Source organism: Periophthalmus magnuspinnatus, chromosome 19, assembly GCF_009829125.3.
Source record: "Periophthalmus magnuspinnatus isolate fPerMag1 chromosome 19, fPerMag1.2.pri, whole genome shotgun sequence".
Classification (NCBI taxonomy): Eukaryota; Metazoa; Chordata; class Actinopteri; order Gobiiformes; family Gobiidae; genus Periophthalmus; species Periophthalmus magnuspinnatus.
In genome coordinates, this window is record NC_047144.1 from 12,872,901 (window position 1) to 12,897,157 (window position 24,257).

At 37.3% G+C, this 24,257-nt stretch overlaps 2 protein-coding genes across 3 annotated transcripts in view; both read left to right on the top strand.

Moving 5' to 3' along the window:
* Positions 1-197: 197 nt before the first annotated feature.
* vps25 (vacuolar protein sorting 25 homolog) lies at positions 198-3,786 on the top strand. The gene is made up of 6 exons (XM_033984193.2): positions 198-326; positions 1,335-1,480; positions 1,828-1,881; positions 1,979-2,067; positions 2,671-2,746; positions 2,981-3,786. The coding sequence occupies exons 1-6, from the start codon at positions 280-282 to the stop codon at positions 3,091-3,093; spliced, it is 525 nt and encodes a 174-aa protein (XP_033840084.1). The 5' UTR covers positions 198-279; the 3' UTR covers positions 3,094-3,786.
* A 1,687-nt stretch (positions 3,787-5,473) lies between these two features.
* Positions 5,474-24,257, top strand: part of wnk4a (WNK lysine deficient protein kinase 4a) — a 70,616-nt gene continuing 51,832 nt past the window's right edge. For both annotated transcript variants that reach the window (XM_033984191.2, XM_055229423.1), the window contains exons 1-2: positions 5,474-5,650; positions 5,810-6,444. In XM_033984191.2, the coding sequence (XP_033840082.1) occupies positions 5,842-6,444 (603 nt within the window). In that variant the 5' untranslated portion in view covers positions 5,474-5,650; positions 5,810-5,841. The remainder of the gene's footprint in view (positions 5,651-5,809; positions 6,445-24,257) is intronic.

Below are 24,257 nucleotides of genomic sequence, written 5' to 3' on the forward strand. Positions count from 1 at the left end.
TCTTCTGTGGCATGACAGCTGGCATAGAGACGGTACATTGCTGCCCCCTGTTGGCTTAAAGTTCAAACTATTATACTGTACCATAAATGCTCTAATTAAAATCAACACATAGCGGTACGATTATTTTAAGTTCAATAATTGCTCAGTATATTTGTGCCAATACATCCGAGGACCACGCTAAATGCACAAAACTTCTGTTTCCAGATTTGTCGGAACTATTTTGATGTCGGACCCGTTTCCGGAAACTGTCAGCTCAGCTGTGAACGCCGCACAACTGCAATGAGTTTTGAGTGGCCCTGGCAATATAATTTTCCTCCATTTTTTACGTGAGTAACACTTATCTGAACTACAGTAATAGTGTCCTCTGGGAAACAAGAGTCATTGAATAGGTTCATATAAAAATCAGAGCCCTGGCTCTTCGTATTAGCATATTATTAGCTCATTAGGCTAACAGGCTAAACATGACACATTGCTAGGGAAGTGGACACAGTTTGATTTAGTAAAGTTTCAATTAATTATTGAATTAAACCTAAAAACCTCTGTCTATCTAAACAACCATTAGACATATGTAAGACCACGTTTTTCAGTTTTAGATCGTGAGATTTAGGGGACCCGTTCTCCCATGTTGTGTGGGAAGGGTCCCAGGGACTCCCAGCTGAGCTAAGTTGTTATAAAACTAAACCATCAGCTATAATATCAACTCATCACAGTTTCTTGGCAAAGTGGTGTACTGTTTTATCTGTATGAATCAGTTTCGTTAAATTATTTTGCCTTATCAAATGAGGCCTGTGTGTTTCCATTAGGGCGCGGGCACAGTGTGTGTTTGGGCGATAGATGATTGAATGTATTCCGTATTCTACACACCCACATTCTAATCAACCAAATAAACTGTAATAACGTCATAAGGAAAAAGATTAAAGTTATGTATGATAGCATTACCACTTGCACAGTGAGCCCAGGGGGTTATTTGGGATCAAACTGCTGTGTATCATAACAACTTACCACTATAAGGGCATTAAAAGTTGGACTAAACAGTCGAAGAGCTCATGCATTCCATTTAGGACAAATATCTAAGTGAACTCATGTGGCATTAAAGCTATAAGGTTCATATTAGGTTACACTGAAGTAGCTTTTGTTCATCATTTTATAACAAAAAGTAAATATTAACCAAACAAGGACCATACAACAATTATGATTCTATCCATTCTCACTTATTGAATATTAATTGGCCTTTTTAGTTTGTCCATTATAAAATAAAATAAAATCTTCCTTACTTAAGTTTACAATCTGTGTCTATAATTTTAATTTTAATTCACCCCCTCTGTTTCTTACAGGCTACAGCCCAATGCTGACACAAGACAGAAGCAGCTGGCAGCATGGTGTTCCTTGACCCTGTCGTACTGCAGACATCACAAACTTTACACTCTGGATGTCATGGAAGCTCAGGAAAGCCCCATTTTCAACAACAAGAAGATAGAACGTATCCTTCACACTCTTCTAAATGCAAGCAGTTAAGGTTGCCTTATGTGTAGACTGGATAATGTAACTTCAATACTTTCCATTGATCTACTTGTACCAAATTGCATTGACTCAAAACGGAAATTACTTAGTAATATTTAATTTAATAATTGAAATAAATCAAATAGTCAGATGCTCTATGATGTAACCATTTCAGTGACATTTACATAACCTTTATAAAGAATGTTACCTGTTTTTGTAATTTGTCTATAAATGCATTTGATCAGATCTAAGCATCAGATATTTCTTACTTCAAGGCAGAGTTTATTCATCTATACACTGGTCTTTTTTGCCTTAACTAAATTGTAGGTAAACTTTCTATGGAAGCCATTCAAGTTGTGTTTGAGGAATTAAGGAAAAAAGGTTAGGCCAGCCATGTTTTGATAAAGAAATATTTGTCTGGGTCTTGTCACTTGAATAGTAATGTAATTATGCTGTTTATTTTATTGCTTTGCTTCAGGGAATTTGGATTGGTTGGACAAAAACAAATCTAGATGTTTAGTCATGTGGAGACGGCCAGAGGAATGGGGGAAGTTAATATACCAGTGGGTAAGTAGAATCAGGTTTTAAATATTTGATCAGGATGTATAGACATTTTATACTGATTTACCAACAACTGCAGAGATGGATGATTTTGTAAACGGATTACGATTCAAATTTAATTGAGTTTACTAATGTCCCTGCTAGGCCAGCTTGCAGATTGTATCTCTCGAGTCAGAATTAATCAGGAACAGGAGATTTTACAAATATTTTACAAAAACATTTATTGATCCTGGAATTTTTAATCCAGGAACTGTGCTGCCTAAAGTTTTGTTTGTGTGAATAACTAGATGTGATTAATTTTTAATCAAAGATTCTGCTGCAGATAATTGATCTTTGCAGATACATTAATGTGTTGTGTTACTCACAAAACTGTGATTATACTTGTCTCTCTTCAGTTTATTTTTGTAGAGCACAAATCACAACAGCAGTTGCCTCACAGGGCTGCACAAGTTGTTGCTTTAACCAAAAGAAAGTTAGAAAAGCAAACAATGAAACAGTGAAGCTCTGTATAATTCATTAGACAGTCATACAATAAAAAAAAAAAAAGTTTCATCCTATATTTGATGAATAAGGGTCATTTATTTAATAGTGCAGTTTTTTTTTCTCCAGGTGTCCAGAAATGGAATGGTCAACACTGTTTGTACACTTTATGAACTGTCTAACGGGGATGACACAGAAAATGAAGGTATAGTGTTTTTATGTGTGACTAGCACTGATGTCAGGATCATTCAGAATTTCAGGAGCAAAAGTATGTGATGAGCTGATAAGTAATGAATGAACTATTTTTTAAAGAAACAAAAGAAACGAACATTAACAAGAAAATGTATTTATTTATTAAAACAGGGCATGTAACTGTAAAATTTGACATCTTATGACCTGGTCCTTGGTTAATCAATTTTAATTATTGTCTTGTGTTCAGAGTTTCATGGTCTGGAGGAGTGGATGCTGTTGCGATCATTGCAGGCCTTACAGTCCGAAGGCAAAGCTGAACTCATCACCATGGACGACAGCAAAGGGGTCAAATTCTTCTGAGCGGTCCTAGTGCTGTTTCTGATTCTCTGAGCCCCCAATTCACTCCAGAGGCCATTTCTACATAGAACTTTCAGGCAAAACAAAGGTGCCCTGATGTCCAGCCAAGTCTATGCGGTCCACTCATTTGTTTTGCCTTTGTTGGTTCATGTTTTGCTAATTGGAAATGAAGTGCTATTATTACTCATAGGTTTCAGGCTGACCATTCAAGATGTTTGTTTTTTGAATTGCTAATTGCTAAAGAAGCTAGCCTAACTTTTTATCATTCTGAAACCCATGCAAAACCAAGTGGGACTGGGGCAAACTGGTGACACTTTTTAGGTAACTTGCTAAAACGTAAGCATTTGTTACCAACTAAGCATAATCGTGAATACTGTTTTTGGGGAGAGCTGTCACCTTCTGCTCTTTCTGTAAATAGTTTTATTTCTGTTTTTATTTTCTTGTTAGCTATAATTTTCTGTATGATTAGCTCTGGTGTAGGATCGCTGTAATGATGTCTTAAAGAAATCCCAAAACACAACACCAGAGGGACCCATATTTTGAGAATACATGCTTCCATTATAGGAACTCTACAGGGACCTGTGCCACAGACTGCTGTCTCGCTATTATCGTGCTACTGTGACTCTTCTGTCCTCTTTATCAATATTTCACTCCTTTTCTTATCCTCAATAGGAAAAATAAATCTACATTTGGTAACTGTTGTTTGGTTTGTCTTGTTCTAGTACACAAGGCTTATCTTTATTACATCTAGAGCTTCGTAATATAAAATTGTATCACTGCAAACTGATACCAACCAAAGCAATAGTTATCTGAAAAAAACTGCTTGTGCCGAACTATGGTAGCAGGCTATTTTGGGTTCTCTTATCTTTGCATGTAATGAGAATTATCTTACAAATTAAATTCTGAAAATATTTAACTTTCTATAATAATTCACTTTTTTAACTTTGTCGACCCACAAGGGAAATGATCTGGGACCAGTGATAAATGTAATGAAGTAAAAGTAGTAAAGTACTGTACTTAAGTGTAAATTTTAGGTATCTACTCAAAATTTTAAAGTGGATACTTTTTACTTTTAATTCACTACATTTGGGAGCAGGTTATCTGTACTTTCTACACCACTACATTCTTGAATAGGACGCAAAAGTGAAAGTATTTTTTATTATTGTTTGAGACTTGCTGAAAAGTTCGTTTTTTAACACAACAAAACAAAAAACTGCTAGAAAAAGCAATTGATTCCATAGAACAAAAGTCAACACAAATCTTTATCAAATCATTACATATGAAGCCTTATAAAACCTCAAAATCTGCGCATAATACTTACTTTTTACTCTTATAGTACATTTTAAAATGAGATTTTTTTCCATGTGATACTTTACTTACTTTATTCCAGTATCTATAGTACTACTTCCACCACTGCTTGGGACACACAGCGTGAAAATACCATATAGGCCTAATAACCATAAACAGAATAGTACTACCTATGTCAGAATCAGAATCAGAAGACTTTTATTGCCATAGTCTGTGAACACAGTTCACAAACTAGGAACTTGCTTCGGTGAGGCCGTGAGGCATGTAAAGTATTCTATAGCATGTAAAATAATACAATATCCAAAAACCTTTGCCCTAATCACACAGTGATTTCCTTATATTGCCCCGTTATTAGTAGCCTACACAATTCATGCCTATTCATTTGTATTCCATACAAAGCAGAAACATAATCTAAACGTGCCTGGCAGATTACAGAGGCTGTTTTGGTCCACAGCTGTGCAGAATTATTCATAACATGTGCTACTCGGGACGTAACATCTCTCAGGAGAGTCCAGCTCGTAGGTAAAAACCCCTCCAAACACGTGTTCAACAGGTGGGGCTCGCTCAGGGTGGCCTTGACTGATTATAAAAGTGTCCTGTTACTCTAATACTGTACTTGGCTCCCCCTATTGAGCATACTTTGGAACTACACCCACTTGTCTGCGGCGTGTCTGTGGATTATCATTCTAATAACGCGCACTGTGTTATAAATACTTTGGCTGGACAAGCTGGGCTGTTCTAGCACTGGTCAACAAAAACTGGTACACAAACATTTGGGGGCAATTATACAAGGGGCTTCCTGCTGCCCTTTGGTTCAGGCACAAACATGATCCAAACCTTTAAATCTCATGATCGCAAACAAACCTATCGTCTCTAAAGCACGACTCACTTAGGAAACCAAACAGCTGCTAAAACAATAGAGTAAATATACCCCTGCTTCTTCTATTGGCATTAATTAATAATATCTTTCCACGTGCTGTAATTATTGCCTATTGGATGCGCGCGTCCATGCTGGAGGGAAAGGGGCGGAGTTTTGTCCGCGCGCTGCTGGGACGCACGGCGCGCGCTGCTTTCCACTGCTCTGTTGATATAGGCAGAGCTGCCCTCCCTCTCGAGGTTATGACTGACGACTTGTACAAGACAACAACTCTGATAATCCAGGAGGAAGTATGCTTTAATGTGCGTTTATCTGCGGGTTTGTCGACGAGAGACGGTGTGAACTCCAGCTGTCATGAATAAGTCGACATATTTAGTAAGTTTACTTTTTTTATCGTGTAATTGTGAGTATTGTTCAAAGTTATTTTTATTTAAATGTATTTTTTATCTGTTGTTTACGATCTGACATTGCATCCTCTGAACAATTTACTGTCCTTAGTGACCCTGTTGCTACTCTTCTTATGTCCTGTTTTAGGCACCAATTTGAGATTATATTAACCTGCAACAATGTCCAACGCACAAGTTGAGATCCCAGGACGCGTTTTCCCCGGCCTCCACATGGACATATCAGAGCCCCGAGTCCCATCCGTGCTCAGGACGCACGGCTTGGGCGCCAGAAGGAACTCTTATGGGCTGCAGAAGATCAGCATGGACCTGGATTCGCCTCTTTACAGCGGTGTCCTTTCCAAAACTTTGTCCTGGTCCGCTGAAAATATCCTCACACTGACAGAGTCCAGAGTGGAGGAAGAGAAAGCCGAGGAAGAGTCACCCCAGTCGCCCTCACCCGTCTCCAGCCAGGGCACGAGCACCCACACGCCCCCCTCTCAGCCGGACCCCACAAACCACGAGGCGCACTGGGAGCGCAGACCCAGCTCTGACTCTGAAAGTGAACTGGTCCAGACCAAACAGCAGAAGAACTTGTCCCAGATCGCCTTTGATGCGCAGTGTGAGCAGGAGGAGAAGGAGGACCTGGAGACCAAAGCCGTGGCGACGTCCCCTGATGGAAGATATCTCAAGTTCAACGTTGAGATCGGACGAGGGTCTTTCAAGAATGTGTACAAAGGGCTGGACACGGAGACCACTGTGGAGGTGGCGTGGTGTGAACTACAGGTAGGATGCAAGAGTCCAAACAGTCCAAGTAACCTATATCAATCAGTATCCTGTTTTATAGACGAACCTTTAACACAGGCTTATCTCAATGCACACAAAACGTACTGTAACTTCTATCTTGCAAAGTACAGTGGTGCTTGTCCTGCTAGAGCTTAAACATGACCAAAGTACTCAAAGAATAACAACTATTCAAGACAAGACCAGACAACCAAGTGTACTAAAGCTTGTCAGATTTGATTATGAAAATTATAATTGATTGGTTGAAATAGATGTAGTATTACGGGTATTTGGGTAAAATGGCGACTTTATGACAAAACCATGTGGGTAAGATATTGCTAGTTTGCATCAACCTTGTTACAGCTCAACTGTTTCATTCTTTGCTTTCCAAATCCCTCCCTCTCCTCCTTTCTCCCTCTTTCTCTCAGTTTCTCTCTCTCTCCATGGTATCCCGATGTCCAAAGCTTTAGTGTGTTCTGTGAAGCGGCTAATCTACTGTATATAGTTCCATGTTCGACCTTGACTGGGGCTGTGTCGTTCGTGTGCGTCGGCGGTAACTCGGGTCACACTGTCTCTCAGCAGCCCAAACTACTGTGAACCGTGATCCAGGCTAATCTCTGGTTTCAATTAGCACCAGCCATGGCTCTGCGAGGCTGGGTCTGAACATGGAGAATTATAGAAGTTGCATGGAATAGGGATAAGTTGATAAAAGCTGCACTATAAAATTTTTCTGGTGCAAGGTCTGCTACCTGCTTGTCTACAGATTGTACTGGAAACGACATATCTATCTAGGCCTGACACGATAACAAATTTGGAGGTGCGATATGTAGTATTGCTGAAGTAAATATAGGCGATAAACAATAACCCAAGAGCAGATTTAAACCCCAAAACTATTCTAAATCTATAATATTGTGAAAAAGCATGAGCTGCAGTAAACAAAAAGGAGAATGAAACACTTTAGTACTTAGTTTGCGTCTGTAATTAGTCATAGAAGTTATTAATTCAACCTTCTACAGCTCAAATCTTATAATATAGCCAAAAAATACCCCAAAATTTCTCAATAGTGCAAAGCAAAATGTACACACGATTTAAAAAAAAAGTCTAACATATGTTGAACGATAAGTCGATACAGTAATTATTCTGACAGACCTGTATCTATCCTGTTCTATTCAATCCAGGTGTTTTTATGGCTCAACAATATTTATACATTCTTACTCTGAGCAGGCTTGCTTCTCCACAGATCTGCTTGCCTCCACTGAGATAGATACATTTAATCCGATACTTCGGAATATACTAGCAAAGCAGTAACATCTCCATGGAGAAAAGAAAGAGGTGTATGTTTCCTATCGTTTTGAAAATAGTACAGAATCCTATAAGACGCTTTTTCAAGTTTTAGTTTCTGAGTGTTAGTGAGTGTTCTCTCTTGAGTTTTTTTTAAATCTCTGGGTTGTATTACAAAATGGTGCAAAAATGTTGTCAAAATATGTTTGTCGGTATTTTATTAGTCCTACCTTAAGATGTCTGGCTTATAATAACATAAGTAGGGCGCAGATAGGCTACCAAATCCCTTGTTCTATCCACACCAAAATTAACTTTCTTTGACCCATCACATTGACCCATGACTGACCTTTGTTCAAATTTGGTATTTACTGTAGCTCTTTTAGTAAACAGCATTTTTTCACACCTCAGTTTTACCTCTGCACTGTAGCTTGTGAAACATTTCCAGGCCCCAAGACATGCCTAAGGATGTATGTGTAGGTGTCGTATGTCAACAAACAACTTTCCTTCCCCATGTTGATATTATAGACGTGTCTAACTGATGCTCGATCACTGTCCTACATTGTTTTGACGTGTTGGTATTAAACGGCCTGTGCAGCAGCTGCCCCTTCACCTGCTTAGTTACACTGATAGCACACTCTAGGACTTAACCCTAAGCCCGTTGCCTACTTTTGGACCCTTCGTGTGACACAGTCGGCAGTAGTAGTAGTAGGCTTAGTACTAGTAGTTGTAGACCTAGAAGTAGTAGTAGTAGTAGTAGTAGTTCGGGCTGTCGCGATAACACATTTTGAAGTTCAATATATCGCTGAATTAAATATAGATGATAAATGATAATACTGAAACTAATTTATGCCACTGACACAGTAACCCAAGAGCAGATTTAAACCACAAAAAGTATTCGAAATCTACAATATTGTTAAAAAACATACAACAAACAACAAAACAAAAATAAACAGCAGAATGAAACACTTTTGTACTTAGTTTGCATAAGTCATAAGAAATGATTTATTCAACCTTTTACACTCAAATCTTATCACATAGCCAAAAAATAACCCCAAATATCCCTATAGTGCAAAGAAAATGTGCACACAATATAGTAATTATTGTAACAAGCCTAGTAGTAGTAGTAGTAGTAGTAGTAGTAGTTATTGTAGAAGTAGTAGCAGTAGCAGCAGTATTAGTAGTAGTAATAGTAATAATCGTAACAGTAGTAGTAACTGTTGGAGTAGTTTTTGTAGAAGATGCAGTCATTTCAAGTGTTTAACTTTTCTGATGCTGAGTTCTGCCTCCTTCTTGTTTCCATGGAGATGTTCTGGCTTTTTCCCAGACTGCTCCACAGTATAGCATTAAATGTGTCTATCTTGAATTTATTGAGTTACTTTTTATTAACAACCTATAAGTAGTTTGAGACATGTACCTGTAGTTTGGGACATATTTTTTTCTGGCCATATCCTGAAACATTACAGGCAAATCAAAGTCATCTCCATGAAGAAAAGAAACCACCAGAGAGAAAGTTACATAGTGAACCTTTAACCTTTATGATCTAACTTGATATCTCAAAGTGGATCTAGTTTTATCTGTATTTTCGATCCTTTATCAATGCACACTTCTTCACTACTTTATGTATTATGTGCTGCTTAAGTCTAGCTGCTATCTTATTTTAGCACACAGGAAGTCTTTGTCTATCCAGGACGATTTGAGGCATCCTGGGATTACACAAGGTGAGGTGCCCCGAAGGCTAAAGCTAACAGCAGCAGGTGGGAGTGGGATTCAGAATCCGCCTGTCACTCTACACAACAGGATTCTTGTTTGAGGGGATTCGGGAACGTTTCAAGACATGATATACACCTCAAGCTATTTTATTTTACATAACAATTTCCTCGTTGTTGGTTAAGACACATTGCTGATATTTTGGATTTGCCTGCATGAATCCCAGTTGTTATTATATGTGAAAAATATAGCTAAAAAAATGCAGAATATTTTTAATTATATTGTGATGTGTAGAGATTTAGAGGTGCTATATTCTGGGATAAGTTACTATGTTTATAAACCAAACACATTTTAACAACAGCATTTCTTTGTTAAACTAATACCTGCACATAATATGAAATACTCACATTTTAATAATCAAAAACAGTGACTTTGTCAAATGTATTGCAACAAATTTCTCCTCTCTGAACAAGCAACAACATTGTAGCACTGTTACAATGTGCTTGTGGGAAAAAAAATAACCTAAAAATACTCTTATATGCGTTTATATTGTCATTTTAGCACACCCATAGAGACAAATGTAATATTGGTTGGTTGTAGTGTGAATGAATTGGCTCTGCTCTTTTTTTTGCTTTACGCCTGATTTAATCCTGGCTTAGCCCTGATTTATAACTGGTTTAGTACTTGTTTGGACTGGATTCGGATCATTAGGCCTAGTTTAAGCCTGTTTTATGCATACTGGTTTTTGTACTTTGAGTATATAAAATTGGGAACCACTGATATTTGCATGCAATGTTTACACTCGATGATGTGGAGGTATAGACATTTTAAAGAGCCCATACTACACCATTGTTTGATCTATGTTATAATATTGTTTCCTCATCAAAAACATACTGAAGTTGTGTTTTTTTATGCACACAAACCTTGCATATTTAGGCTGTGTTCTTCTCTCAAACTGAAAACGCTCTGTTCCACCTTGTGATGTCATGTGGTAATACAGGAAGTGTGCCATTTTGCTTTTAAACTCCATTCACCTTCACTAGAATCATTTGGATAATTTCAGCCCTGGAATTGCCAATCTTTACTGAACTAAAGGTAAACAGAGCATTTGAGCGTTGGAGATGTAGACAGATGAATAATATAAGATTTTGCAAACATGTGAAAGAATCAAAACACAACTCCAGGTATGTTTTTGAGGAGGTAACATTATAACATAGCTAAGAGCCCACATGAGTCAAATTTGCGTAATATAGGACCTTTAAGAATGATTCTCCTTTTATTTCGGTCCCCTGTAGCCTTGTTAAAAAGCAGTGCTCTTTCATCTCCTCACTCTAGACATGAGCCAAGGTAATCTCCCTAATCGCTGCTTATAAGCTTAAGTCGGCCATTGTTGATACTGTTAGCAGTGTGATAAGTTAACCTCGCAGAAGCGTATCTTAGTACCGTTTATTACCTCAAAATCACCTTGCCTGCTGGTCAACCTTTTGTATTACGCCCGTGATTGCCTAAATGAACACAAAGCTCACTGTTGGTGGCTAAACACAAACGCTGCAGTAGTGTTGACAGAGCAGCATTCAGGTGCGTCATTGTTACTAGTCAAGGAGAAAAGTCCCAGGTCCTTTTAAATATGAATTAGCTCAAATCCACAGGAAGCACAATCAGCTGTTTAAAGATCTTATATTACACAAAATGGACTCTTGTGTGTTTTAAGCCACATTATAATGCTGTGACCTCCTCAAGAACAAACCTGGAGTTGTGTTTTGTTTCATTCACATTGTTTGAGTAATTATTAGGTTGTCTACATTTCATTAAAGGTGCACTATGTAACTTTTCTGGTGAAGGTGTTACATAGATGGAGATGTTTTGGAGTTAGAATGTTCCATAGTATGGCATAAACGTATGTATGTTATATGTACATTTCTCAGTGGAAAATAGCAGGTTACAGGTCATATCTGTGGAAAGCTGAATCCGCTCAGAGTAAAAACTTTTTTCAATACAAACATTTGAAACTGAATAAATGCGAGGTTGATAAGTTTAATGCCACATTGAAACATTCCAAGCAAAGCAATATCAGATCCATGGAGACTAGCAGCAGGTGGCTTACTCCCACTATTACAGTCACATTGTGCACCTTAATTAAATCAAAACCTAAAATAAAACTATACAAATGATACATGGTAATTCTGCAAAATCATCACAGCTCTAGGTCTAAATGACTTTTACAAAACCAGTTGCTAAAAATTTGGTTCACGTAATTATCACAGGTGAGTCATGTCCAAAGAATTTTAAAAATAGTTCTAATCGTCACATACAAAGGAGCTATTATTATTATATTGATTCACTTAGCGTGAACACAGCTCTATGGGCGGAGGCTTAAACTTCTTTTTGTGAGTGCAACAGAAAGTGACAAGGCTTCTTGATTCCACTTTGACAAGTAAAACCCAACCTTTTCATCTTGTGCTTAAAATGTATTTCTGATTTGTTGTGGCTTGGGGTAATTATTAGACTATGGCAACAAGACTTACCTTAAAGGGCCAATATTACGCAATTTTCTGATTTATGTTATAATGTTCTTTCCTCTCTCAAACAGAAAACACTCCGTTCCACCTTGTGATGTCATGTGGTAATACTCCACTCCACTGTGTTTTTAAACTCCATACACAGTCACTAGAATCATTTCAGAATTGCCGATCTCTACTGAACTAAAGGTAAAAGGTACCAGTTAACTTGAAAACCACCACTTCATGGCATCACAAGGTGGAACAGAGATTTGGAGATTTGGAGATTTGGAGATGTGGACAAACTAGTTATCCAGGGTTACTCAAACATGTGTGAATGAAACAAAACACAACTCCATGTTTTTGAGGAAGTAACAACATTATAACATGTCTTAGAGCGCACAAGAGTCCATTTTGCATCATATAGACCTTGAACTTACCTTTAAAACAGAGTCGCTTTGGAGTGAAGGGAAATCTGACTTGGACTTTTTTTTTAAATATTATGCAATACCTGACAACTGACTGGTTGCCGTAGCAGCATCAGGTCAAATGGTACATCAAAGTCAGAGGACAAATTTATACGGGGACCAAAAAAAATGTACTTTAGCCTTAATTAACAATACCCTAGGTCATATATATAAACGTAATATATAACTAGTTGAGTCATAGTATAACAAAATTAGAACATTTTCCCCAATAAAGGAAGTGTTGCCAGGGTGATGTGCAGGTCATGACGCCAATGGTGCATTTTGGTTTTGTCTCGGTAAATAATGCATTAGTGATACAGTAAACACCACGTTTGATCTCAAATTCTGTTAATTCGATTACTTTGGTTACACAGAAAGAAAAAAATAAAGATAAACCTTTATTTGTAGCACAATCTGGAGATTACAGTCCAGTTTACACATACTTCTTACTGCTGATGTTATTAGGCTCTTATATAACTTCTTCTGCTCCACTTAAACATTCAAACTGTTGTTTTAGTTTTTGAAATTTACAAATATTTTCTTCTGTTTATTGTCTTGTCCTGGTTTAGTTCCAGGTTAAGTCCCAATTCTGATAAGGTGTGTGAAAGTATACATGCACCCTCTATTAGTATATTGTGCAGTTTTGCTTTCTCACTGCTATTCTGTTTGCTTTTGACTGTGACTTAGTAAATTCCCTTGTGGATCAATAATCAATAATAAAGTGTACGTTAGTAAAATTTTGAATGAGAACAACTTTTTCTACTTTTTTCATTACATACATCCTTAAGTAGATCCCACCCCTTTTTTCAAAACTGATATTGTACAATGATTAAAATTTTTTTGTTTTTTTTCCTCACAGAATTACCTCTACCCATTTTTAAATGGTCGTGATTGGCAGGTGGATTAGCCAATCAGGGACAGGCATGGTCCATCCTTATTGGAAAAAGGAAAAAAGAAAGGAAAAAATATCACAGGGGGCTGAAAAATGAGCAAAGTACTAAACTCTGTTAATTTGAGGTGAGATAAATTTGATATTATTTGCAAATTATAAGTGACCAACGAGCTCCTTTGTTTCACATCTGTCACTGAAAAGAACGAATCTGATTGGACGATCACGTTTGACCAGGGTTGAGACACAACGGAGGGTGTGGGGACCAGACTGATATCAATCTGTATAAAAAATACAGACAGAGACCATTCTGGATTTACCAAGCAACAGAATTAAAGAATGATGCTTCAAATTGGTATACATTTACAAAGGATTTTCTTATTTGTTCAGTTCATCTGATTGTATGGAATTACTTTGGACTGATCATTTCACACAACCTAACTAAGTATAAGGACTCTTTTTATATTGTCTGAAACCACTGAATCTCTTTTGTCCTTGTGTTCTTACTTCAACACAAAACCAAAGCAGTAGAAAGCTGCCGCCGCTGTTCTCCTGTGGGAGGTGTGTCCAACATTGTTCCATATTTTTATAGGGTTATCTAGGCTTGTGTAACATGTGACTGTGTAGTGACCTAGACTGGACCTCTGTTGCAGTATATGGCTAGGAGCTATGGTTAAGAGTAAGATTAAATCTGTCACTAGAGACGGAATAGGATTAAACCAAGACCAAACTATGTCTTTATAATGGGACAATATGTCAACAGGGCTAAACCAATGATGAATACTAAGGCTTAAGAAGAGCTATACATTACAAAAAAGCAGGGATAAACCAGGACTTTAACAATTGATTTTCCACTATATACATTAAACCAGGGCTAAACTAGGTCTAAATCAGGACAAAAGCAGGACCAAAAGGTAAATTGAGACTAAACCAGAACTAAAACTGGTCTTTAGTCAATCTTATATCATACCACAGAATGCTATTACAAATTGGAGTCTTGTACAAACCAAGACTAAACAAGAGTTAAACCAGGACTAAAATGTTTCTTATAGGGCTAAACAGGACTGGACCAGGGTTTAATCCAGGACTAAAACAAACCAGGTCCTGTCCCATCCCGGGTGGCTGCTGCTTAGCAACCTCTCCCCACATGGCACAGAGTTGGCTCGGATGCCATTCAGGGACTTCACCTGCTTTCAGGGATGTGTAGAAGCACTAAATAATGGATCAGCTTTTGTTTATCCTGCTCTTACTTTCATTCATGAACTCAATAACTATTGTTGGAGCAAGGGCAGAGGAGGGAAAGGCCCACAAACCACCTAATCCCTCCACTTTATATTCCCCTTCATCATTTGTGTGCACTGTGTTAATTCTAATGCGGCTTTTTTTCTGTGTAATCAAACGTGAATGCTACTAGGCACATTTTGTTTTATATAACTGTACTTTATGAGTTCATTAGACTACACACCATTTCAGACCATTACATCAAATTACACATTGAAAAATCATTGTTGAACCGATATGTTTTTTTTTATGGCCGATGCCCATATCCATTGTTTAGAATCCAGAGAATAAGATCTGTCGATGTTTTTGAGCCGATATGTGTGACCAGTTTTGATTATTTTCCCCAGATTCTGTCATTTAAATTTATTACAAACTCATCCACAGCTTTTTTTTTTACCATAAACCTATAAGAGAGCTGTGTAGTCACGTTTTTGCAGCTATCTCTTCGTATTAAAGTATATGTACAATAGTATAGTAATATAGTAATATAGTAGTATAGTAATATACAGCTTCCTTTGTATTTTTAGGGAGCTGATTGACCAAAACAAAATATCAGCCTATGCTGGAGATTTAAGGGCAATTTAGCCAATACACTAAAAAGGGCATATTTATTGATATATATCGGTTTTAAATGGACTTTTTTGTTTGTTTGTTTGTATTTTTTCTGCATTTTGAGTAGGTCACCCATGGCAAAGAGAGCATAAATGTTCTCATTGGGTCTCTCTGTATAAATAAAGATAAATAAAAACAAAAAAGTGGTAGTTGCCATAATAGAGGTGAGAATATCATTATAGCTCTTGTAGTTAATGCACCAAATATAGTAGTAATAGTAACAGTGGTGGTACTTTTCTCTCACCTCGTGTTCAGCCTTATATCCTTGTAGGTGACTCCCTACTGTGCCCTAGTTGCTCAATATATGATGGGACAGCTCCTCTCTAAGGCCTTCACGCAAACAATTCCTTCCTAATTTGAAGGAACTGTCTATTGTCATAGCGATAAAACAATTCATAAAGATGTGGTGCATTATCTGTCATTTAAAACCATGACGTGTGTCTTTACAGGGCCCATATTACACTATTGCCTGATCTATGTCATGATGTTGTTTCCTCATCACAAACATAAATGGAGCTGTGTTTTGTTTCATTCACACATGTTTAACACACAAACCCTGCATATTTAGGGAAAACACTCTGTTGCACCTTGTGATGTCATGTGGTAATACAGGAAGTGCTCCACTGTGTTTTTCAACTCCATACTCCTTCGCTTGAATCATTTGGATTATTTCAGATTTGGAATTGCTCATCTCTGCTGAACTAAAGGTACAAGGTGGCTGTTAATTTGAAAACTACCGCTTCATGACATTACAAGGTGGAACAGAGCATTTTGAGCATCAGAGATGTCGACTAATAATAAAGGCTTATGCAGACATGTGTAAATAAAACAAAACACAGCTCTGGGTATGTTTTTGTTGAGGTAGCAGCAATATAACAATATAAATATAACCTAATAGAGCCTAATACTTCTCTTCAAACATATGAGGTAGATTGAGGGCAGTTGGTGAAGCATTTAACTGTGATGTCAAACCCAAACAGTACATTTCATTGTTATCTCTTGGGTTATCTCTTGGTATCTTTATTGTACCTTAAACAAATTAACTTTGCATTTTGACAATATAAATCTTTTTGAGTATAGTCTGTTGTTAAACATTAATGAGTTTTAGTTTTACCACATTCAACTGTGATGCAAACTGAGTAGTGAAAGATTTTCCAGCCTGCATTGAAGTAAAGTGAACTGATGTAAAAACACAAACGATTTACAGACAACTATGACTTTTTATAGCAAGATGTTTTGGGATAACACTTTTTGTAGCTTAGCAAATGTTAAAGATCCATTATGTAACATTTCTAGTGGAGGATCTGCCACCTGCTTGTCTTCATGATGTTACTACTGTTTTGGTCCACAGCACGGAATCACTGTCTTGCATTAATTCAATAACAGGTGTTTTTAGTCCGCAAATAATACATTAAAAAACATGCATGCTTTCTGTGAGCGGGGTTGCCTCTCCACAAAATCTGTCCTGTAACTCGGCGTCACTTGCTTCTCATATAGTTACTCAGGTGGAATTATGACGCAGTTCAAAGTGTAAAAAGTCACTTGGGGACTAAACGAACAAGAACAGGGTTTGTGCTGGCTCAAAGTTACGTCATTTCTGTTGGAGTCATTATCGTGATCACAGTGGGCTCTTGGGTAAAGGATCTAGAAGCCAAATACATGCTTGTTTAATAGCAATTCATTAAAACGGTATTAATAACAGCTGCTACGCCTGTGCAGTTTGTATTAGAGAGTTACGAAGCATAACTCACCCCCTCTCTTTCGTTTAGTAGCTTGTAAGTCTCCATGAACCTTATCTCACTTTGGATATGGCTCATTTAGCGTAGCATAGACCTGGTGCTATGCCAATGTAATGCAATCCAGTGGTAGCAGTATCTGTAGTTTCTAGTCATATGCCTGCGCAAGGTGACCATCTAGATCTATATAACCCCTATTATAATTATACACATGAAAATAATATGCAGTTTATTGTCCCACCCCTTATGTACGTTTCTTTGTGTTATTTATGTTACTTAAAGGGCCCATATTACACTGTATTCTGATCTATATTATAATGTTCTTTCCTTATCACAAACATAACTGGAGTTGTGTTTTGTTTCATTAAAACATGGAAGTGCACCACTCCATACACCTTCACCAGAATCATTTGGATAATTTCAGCCCCGGAATTGCCAATGTCAACTGAACAAAGGGTAAAATGTAGCTGTTAACTTGAAAACTACCACTACCACTACATGACATCACAAGGTGGAATAGAGCAGAGTTTTGGAGATGTAGACAGACTAATAGTGCACGGTTACTCAAACATGTGTACTCCAGGTATGTTTTTGAGGAGGTAATATAGACTTTTTTGTTACAGTGTCCACCATCTGCTTGTCTCCATGAAGATGTTATTCCTTTAGGCCAGGGCTGTTCAATATACGGCCCAGGGGCCAAATGCGGCCCTCAGACCAATTTTTGTTGGTCCTCATGCCTCCTCCTAAACTGGCCGTATTGATCAGGAAGTATTTTTTTAGTACAAATTGAAGAGATTCTACCTCTATAACCTGAATAACATCACATTGCATTGTGACACAGACCTAAAATAATCTTCCAAGTCATTTGACTCCCTGTATCGGTACTGGTCTGTGCCCCCCCGCTTCAAATATGTTTCAGTATGTGGCCCTCAGTGAAAAAAGTTTGGACTCCCCTACTTTAAGCAATGAATCTCCATGGAGACAAGCAGGTGCCAGACCCCTAACCAGAAATAAGTCTTTAAGCATTTTAGTCTTTAACTAATATAAATCACTCTTTGTATCATCTTAGTGTATAACCTGCCTCCTGTGTGAAGCCTTTAGGTCAACATGGCTACTGTTTAGTGGCATGGTACCAGCTCCCTCTGCCCTATCACTTTCAGTGGATGCCAACACAACCACAGTGTAATTTCTTCTACAGGGCTTGCAGTTCTGCCAATTTGAGCTTATCAGATCCAGCCAAGAGGCAAGGAGGAGACAGAATCAAGCCCACATTGATAGCGCACATTTACTCATGCGACATTGACGTTAGCATGTTCGCTAGGTGGTATTAGCTGTACCCAATTTTCAAAGAGAGGCCAATGGAAACTATGTCGCGTATAAAATTTGTTCAGTATGAAATGTGTGCTAATTTAATGATAGCTTGGCGAGATACTGTGTGTTTAGTTCATACTGTTTGCTCCGAGCTCTCGAGTCAAGATAGCACCGTCTTATTAGCCTCCGGTGATAATTGTGTCTTTTTTTAGATGCGTAGACACGTCACAGCAACACAGTGGACCTCTGTTCAAGTGCACAGGGATTTTAAACATCTTAAACACTAAAAATAGATACCGTAGCAATCATCCCACTTGGTTTTCAATTACTATCTAAAGCCATGGCTAGTTGTACAAAATTAGAGTATAGGGTGGCCAGTTTTTCAAAATTCAAAACTGGGACAAACCCGGGTTGGGATGGTTGATATAAATAAAATTGTGACATTGTGCATTCTTGACTCGCTTGTGGGTCAGTGATAATCTGAGGGACTTCTGTAGGTGTATGTTTTTGCCTTATGGTCATTTTCAAGCACACTTTTCTGTATTTTAGCTAAATAAATGACAATTATATTATCGGTCAAAAATAGGGACACCTGGGACAGTTCTTATATAAAACTGGGACAAATCAATGGTTTTCGATGAATCTGCTGGGACTGGGTAGGCCTGTCATGATAATTACTATATTGACTTATTGTTCAATACATCCATCCATCCATTTTCTTCCGCTTATCCGGGGCCGGGTCGCGGGGGCAGCGGTCTAAGCAGGGACTGCTGCTGCTGTTCAATACATGCCAGATATAATAATAATAATAATAATAATAATAATAATAATAATAATAATAATCATATTTTTTTTGTGGGAAGTTTTTTTTAAATTTTGCGTAGTATTAGGCCTATATAATGACATTTTAGTTGAGTTGGTTTGAGATGGTCCAATAATTAACTTGCATCACACATTATAGATATTAGAACTAACTACTTTAGTGTGTCATTGTATTATTTATATATGGCCAGCCAAAATATGTTTAATATAATTCACTTAGAAAATTGTTTACTGTGATTATAATGTTTTAAGTTTATTGTGAAAGTTGTATAAATTCATTTCAATATTATGATTTATCGTTGTATTTTTTTAATCAAAAATTGTTATCATGACAGGCCTAGTCTCAAGTAAATAGGGACCCTAAAATACTAATAAATATATTTTAATGGTTGCAACAATATCTCGTGTTTATTCCCCCGTGCATCCAGTTTTGGGACATAGTATTAACAACTGGTTCATCTGTGCTCAACCAAATTTTGATAATTTTAGTGTAGACTATGTGTGTCAGCTGTTATTATATTGTGTGGACTAAAATCTGTGTACACACTGACTTTATTGGAACAAAAGTCTAGTCTCCATTACACAAATCCTTTGTCATTAGATCAACAATGTGGTTTAAAGATTAAAGCTTAAAAAGGTTATGGTTGAGGTTTTGGTTAACGTTCCAGTTAATGAATCTAAGTGAATGTAATGTTCCCAAAAGTATGGAAACCTGAGGGGACATTGTGTGTCTGTTGTGTAAAGTTAGGGAGTGAGTGGTTGAAAATATGTGTAGACTTCTCTGAAAGATGACAACTAAACTTTTAATAGAACATGTTTTATATAAACAACACACACGTAGATGCTTACTTAAGCCTTTCTTTAATCAAGTAAAAGTAGATAACGTATCTACCTCTGTTTGAGTTGCCTTTTTAGAGATTTCGTTGTATCTTTAGTCTAGGCTATTCATTTTATTTATTTCTTGTAAAAATAGAAAAGCGTCATACATTGTTCAAAGCCACAGTATGCAGTAGAACGCAGATAACTCATAAAACATACATAAAACAATAGTGCTATATATGAAAAGCGCTTTATAAATAAAGTTTAAAGGTGAAAAAAGAGATCTAAAATAAGTAAATATAAAGTAAAGTTTTAATAGAACAAGTGTACTGCAAACAATTTGAAGAAACTTACATGAGCTACTTCATTATTTATCAAGTTTGCCAGATAAGTTATCGAAATGGATGTTTGATTTACCTTTCTAGAGATAATTCATAAGACTGGCTGCTGGCTTATTTTCCCGACCACTTGCCCAGTTTCTATTTGGTCATGACTTACTTACTCCCAGAACAGGTATATTATTTTTATATGAGTAACTTTACCCAGTACTACGCCTTCGATTCCAATGCTCTACATCCAATATCTTCCCGTAAGTATTATTTATGACCCAAATTTGCTAAAAAATGTTCTTTGAAATGGCGCCCTTTGAAAACCATGTTGCTGGGTTGACACCGCCTGCTTGCTGTGGTCATGTCATTGCCTGAAATGTTTCACAATATGACATTAAACTTAACCTATCATTGCTAATCAAAGGTACATTTAAAAACCCAGAGCAGGTATATAATTTTTATATAAGTTACTTTACGCAGTACTACACCTTTTGATTCCAATACCTTCCAATATCTTCCCGTTAGTGATATTTTATGACCCAAATTAGCTGAAAAGTGTTGTTTCAAATGGCACCCTTTGAAAACCAGGTTGCCAGGTTGACTCCTTAAAACATTACCTCAATATCCACATTGTTGCTAGTTTCAAAAAATGACTTTACTTTTGTTTTTGTATCGCCTGGAAAACATGTGGTCATCTGCCGCGTCGACCCCAGAGAGGCCTTTTCCAAACAAACTTCTGGATTTAAAAGTTGCCATGTTGGTCAAGCGAAAGTATGGACCACAGGGTAACTTCAGGTCATTTCTGAGTATAGTAGAGGTGTCAGTAGTCAAAACGTGAGCGCATGAATTGACCATGGGTGTACAGTAATGACCTGTTTGGGCTTCACCGGCTCCACGCGACTCGTCAACAAACACCCTAATGTATTTTCTAAGTCAACAAATAACCAAAATCTATTAATCTTACAACTTTCCAATGACTATAATGCATGTACTTCATAGACTATACTAGCAAGATTTGACTTGTAGTTTGGGTACTATGATATTTATGTTTTTTTAGATAAGGAGTGGAAAGAGCTCTATATAATTTTTCTAGAAGGGATTCCACCACCACCTGCTTGCTGTATTCTTACTCTTCACAGATCTGACTTGTAACTTGCCCAGTTTCCATTCAGTCATGGCTTACTTGCATACTCCCACAACAGGTATATTGTTTTTACATGAGTAACTTTACCCATTACTTCGCCTGATTCCAGTGCTCCACATCCAATATCTTCCCGTAAGTAATGTTTTATGACTCAAATTTGCTGAAAAACGTTCCTTTGAGATGGCACCCTTTGAAAACCACATTGCCAGGTTGACCCCCTCAGTAGGTTTTCCGCCGCTTGCTTGCCGTGGTCATGTTATTGCCTGGAATGTTCCACTCTATGGCATTAAACTTAATCTCTCACTGCTAATCAAAGGAACATTACAAAACACATTTTCTTACTCCTCACAGATCTGACTTGTAAGTTTCCCTGCGGTGACACCAGCTTGTCCCAATGGAGATAGAGACTTTTAATGCCATACTGTGTAACATTCCAAGCAACATTATCTCCATGGGGGCAAGCAGGCAGCAGGCAATGCATCAGAAAGTTACATAGTGCACCTTTAAGGATGTGTTGCTCGTTAGATGGAATTATTTATATATATTTTTTTCTTGTTGTCATTGTCCAATTATGAAAATGTTATGTCATGATACTATATCGACTTATTTTGAAGACTGGAACAATATATTTTTGGGGTCAGTATTTATCGTGGTACTTTTTCTTTGTACTACTGGGAAAGTTTTGGTTATTTTTTGGCAATACGATAAGAAAAGTAGTGTAGATTTTGAGTAGATTTTGTAGTTTAAATCTGCTCTTGGGTTTGTGTCAGTGGCATAAATTAGTTTCAGTATAATCATTTATATTTACCTCAGCAATATATCACACTTCAAACACACTTCACTTCACACTCATCATGATATAAAAATTTCAAAAAAGACCTTTGTAAATCTGCAGTTTAAGAAAATACTAATCACTTCTGCTGTGTTCAACATGTTTCAGGAGTAAATGAGCTGGACAGGTGTACCTAACAAACTGGCCTTTGACTGAGTGCGTTACAGACTCACATGTGCAGAGTCGACCATAAATTTGTCGTTAACTTCCTGCGACACGAGCAGCACTTGCATAACACACACTTCGTTAAACTGTATCCGGTCCTCGCACTCTGGGTTCTCGATAGGACATCCCTGTTTGTTTGTCATAGTAACATTATACTCCTGGTACTGGCCCTATATATAGACCTGTTAGACCAGATATAATGCGGTTAAGTCCAGTTAACTTTACGGTCTAGGTATGATTTCACTTCTGTATTCTTTATATAATATGGCACTTTTACAGGTCTTGATTTGGCTTTAGTTTAATAAGAGCAGATTCTTGCTGGAAAAAGCAGAGTATTGTTGCCATAACAACAAAACTATTGGTGGGTTTCAGATGACATCACAGCAGTCTGTAGACCAATAACATTTAATACAGATGAGGGGCAGCTAAAATGAATATGACTGAAAAGCAGATTTGTGTCATAATACAGTGAGTTGTTGGGTCTAGTCAAAATCAGAAATTAGGTTCAACATTTGTGAATTTACCTTTTGGATATTTCATGGCAAAGTACAATGTAACCAATAGGGAAATCTGGCTCCTGCCTCCATCTGGAAGTATAACATCATCACATTGTAACCAGCATTTATAAAGAAGCCCAGTGATTATTTTTAACAGATTTTAAACATGAACTTTAAAAAAAAAAGTCACATTATTAGATACACAATGTTGGTTCAGTTCTTAGTCATTTTACTTGTTTTATACTTGATTGTTATGGTATTATTGGCACACACGCAAAAATGTGTATAAATGCGCTTTTCTTTTTCTACAAAAGCTCTCCATCACATATTATTGTTTACTACTAGTTAATAGCAAACTAAACTTAACTTGCCTTCTTCTCGCAATCCGAGACTATTGTCAAAGTAGTAAACGCAGAGATAGATGATAAAATATAATTATAAACAACTTCTACTTTCACTACTACCGCTACTTATACTACTACCACTGTTGTTTCTGCTGCTACTACTTCTATTACTACTACTGCTACTCCTGCTACTACTACTACTACTTCTACTGTTGCTCCTGCTGCTACTTCTACTACTGTTACTGCTGCTGCTACTACTACCACTATTTCTGCTACTACTATAATATGACTAAATGTATTGACCTAAGTTGACATTTTAGTAGTTTATAAAAAGACTTTATCTTAAAATCTGCTACAATAAACCGGTTACATCAATGCTAGTCCAAACTCCTTGAGGAAATGAAAGTACGGCATATCTTTTTAGATCTCGTTGCCAGACCCTAGGGGCATAACAATCTCAAATAAATCTGCGGTAACATGTTGATCAGCCCTCCTCCAAACTTTATATTAATTTCCAATCCAGGTGTCCCGAGTCTTAACCTTATCTGACCAGTTTTGTTATTACAAACTCAAAATCTACCTAAGCAACCTCGATATGACCTATCCGAAAGAGTCAACAGATACAGTTATCAAAACAACCCCTAATGCCAAATGTATTACTTCCTGTATTTCCGTGAATTTAAGGAATTCAGCTTTGGCAACTTGTACCTTACTGTTGCGTGTTGCCAAGTTGAAAATATACACCTACACATTATCATTTATGGTACGAAGTGTTCCTGGGTGTTTGGGAGCGTGTTGTTTCCGTTGCAGTTTGTGAATGACACTAGTGCTACTGCTACTGCTATTGCTACTGCTACTACTTCTTCTACTTCTACTGCTCTTCTGCTTCTACTATTTCTACTACTGCTACAGCTGCTATTACTTTCTGTGTTTCTTCCTGTATTACTTCCTGTGTTACTTCCTATATTCCCATGAATTTAAGGAATGCAGCTTTGGCAACTTGTACCTCACTGTTGCGTGTTGCTAGGGTGAAAATATACACCTGCACATGGGACAAAGTGTTCCTGGCTTTTTGTGAGCGT

Coding starts and splice junctions, on each gene's coding strand:
- vps25 (XM_033984193.2), top strand. CDS start 280: ATGAGTTTTGAGTGGCCCTGGCAATATAATTTTCCTCCATTTTTTAC. Junction 1,882..1,978: donor TGAGGAATTAAGGAAAAAAG/GTTAGGCCAGCC, acceptor GCTTTGCTTCAG/GGAATTTGGATTGGTTGGAC. Junction 2,747..2,980: donor GGATGACACAGAAAATGAAG/GTATAGTGTTTT, acceptor TCTTGTGTTCAG/AGTTTCATGGTCTGGAGGAG.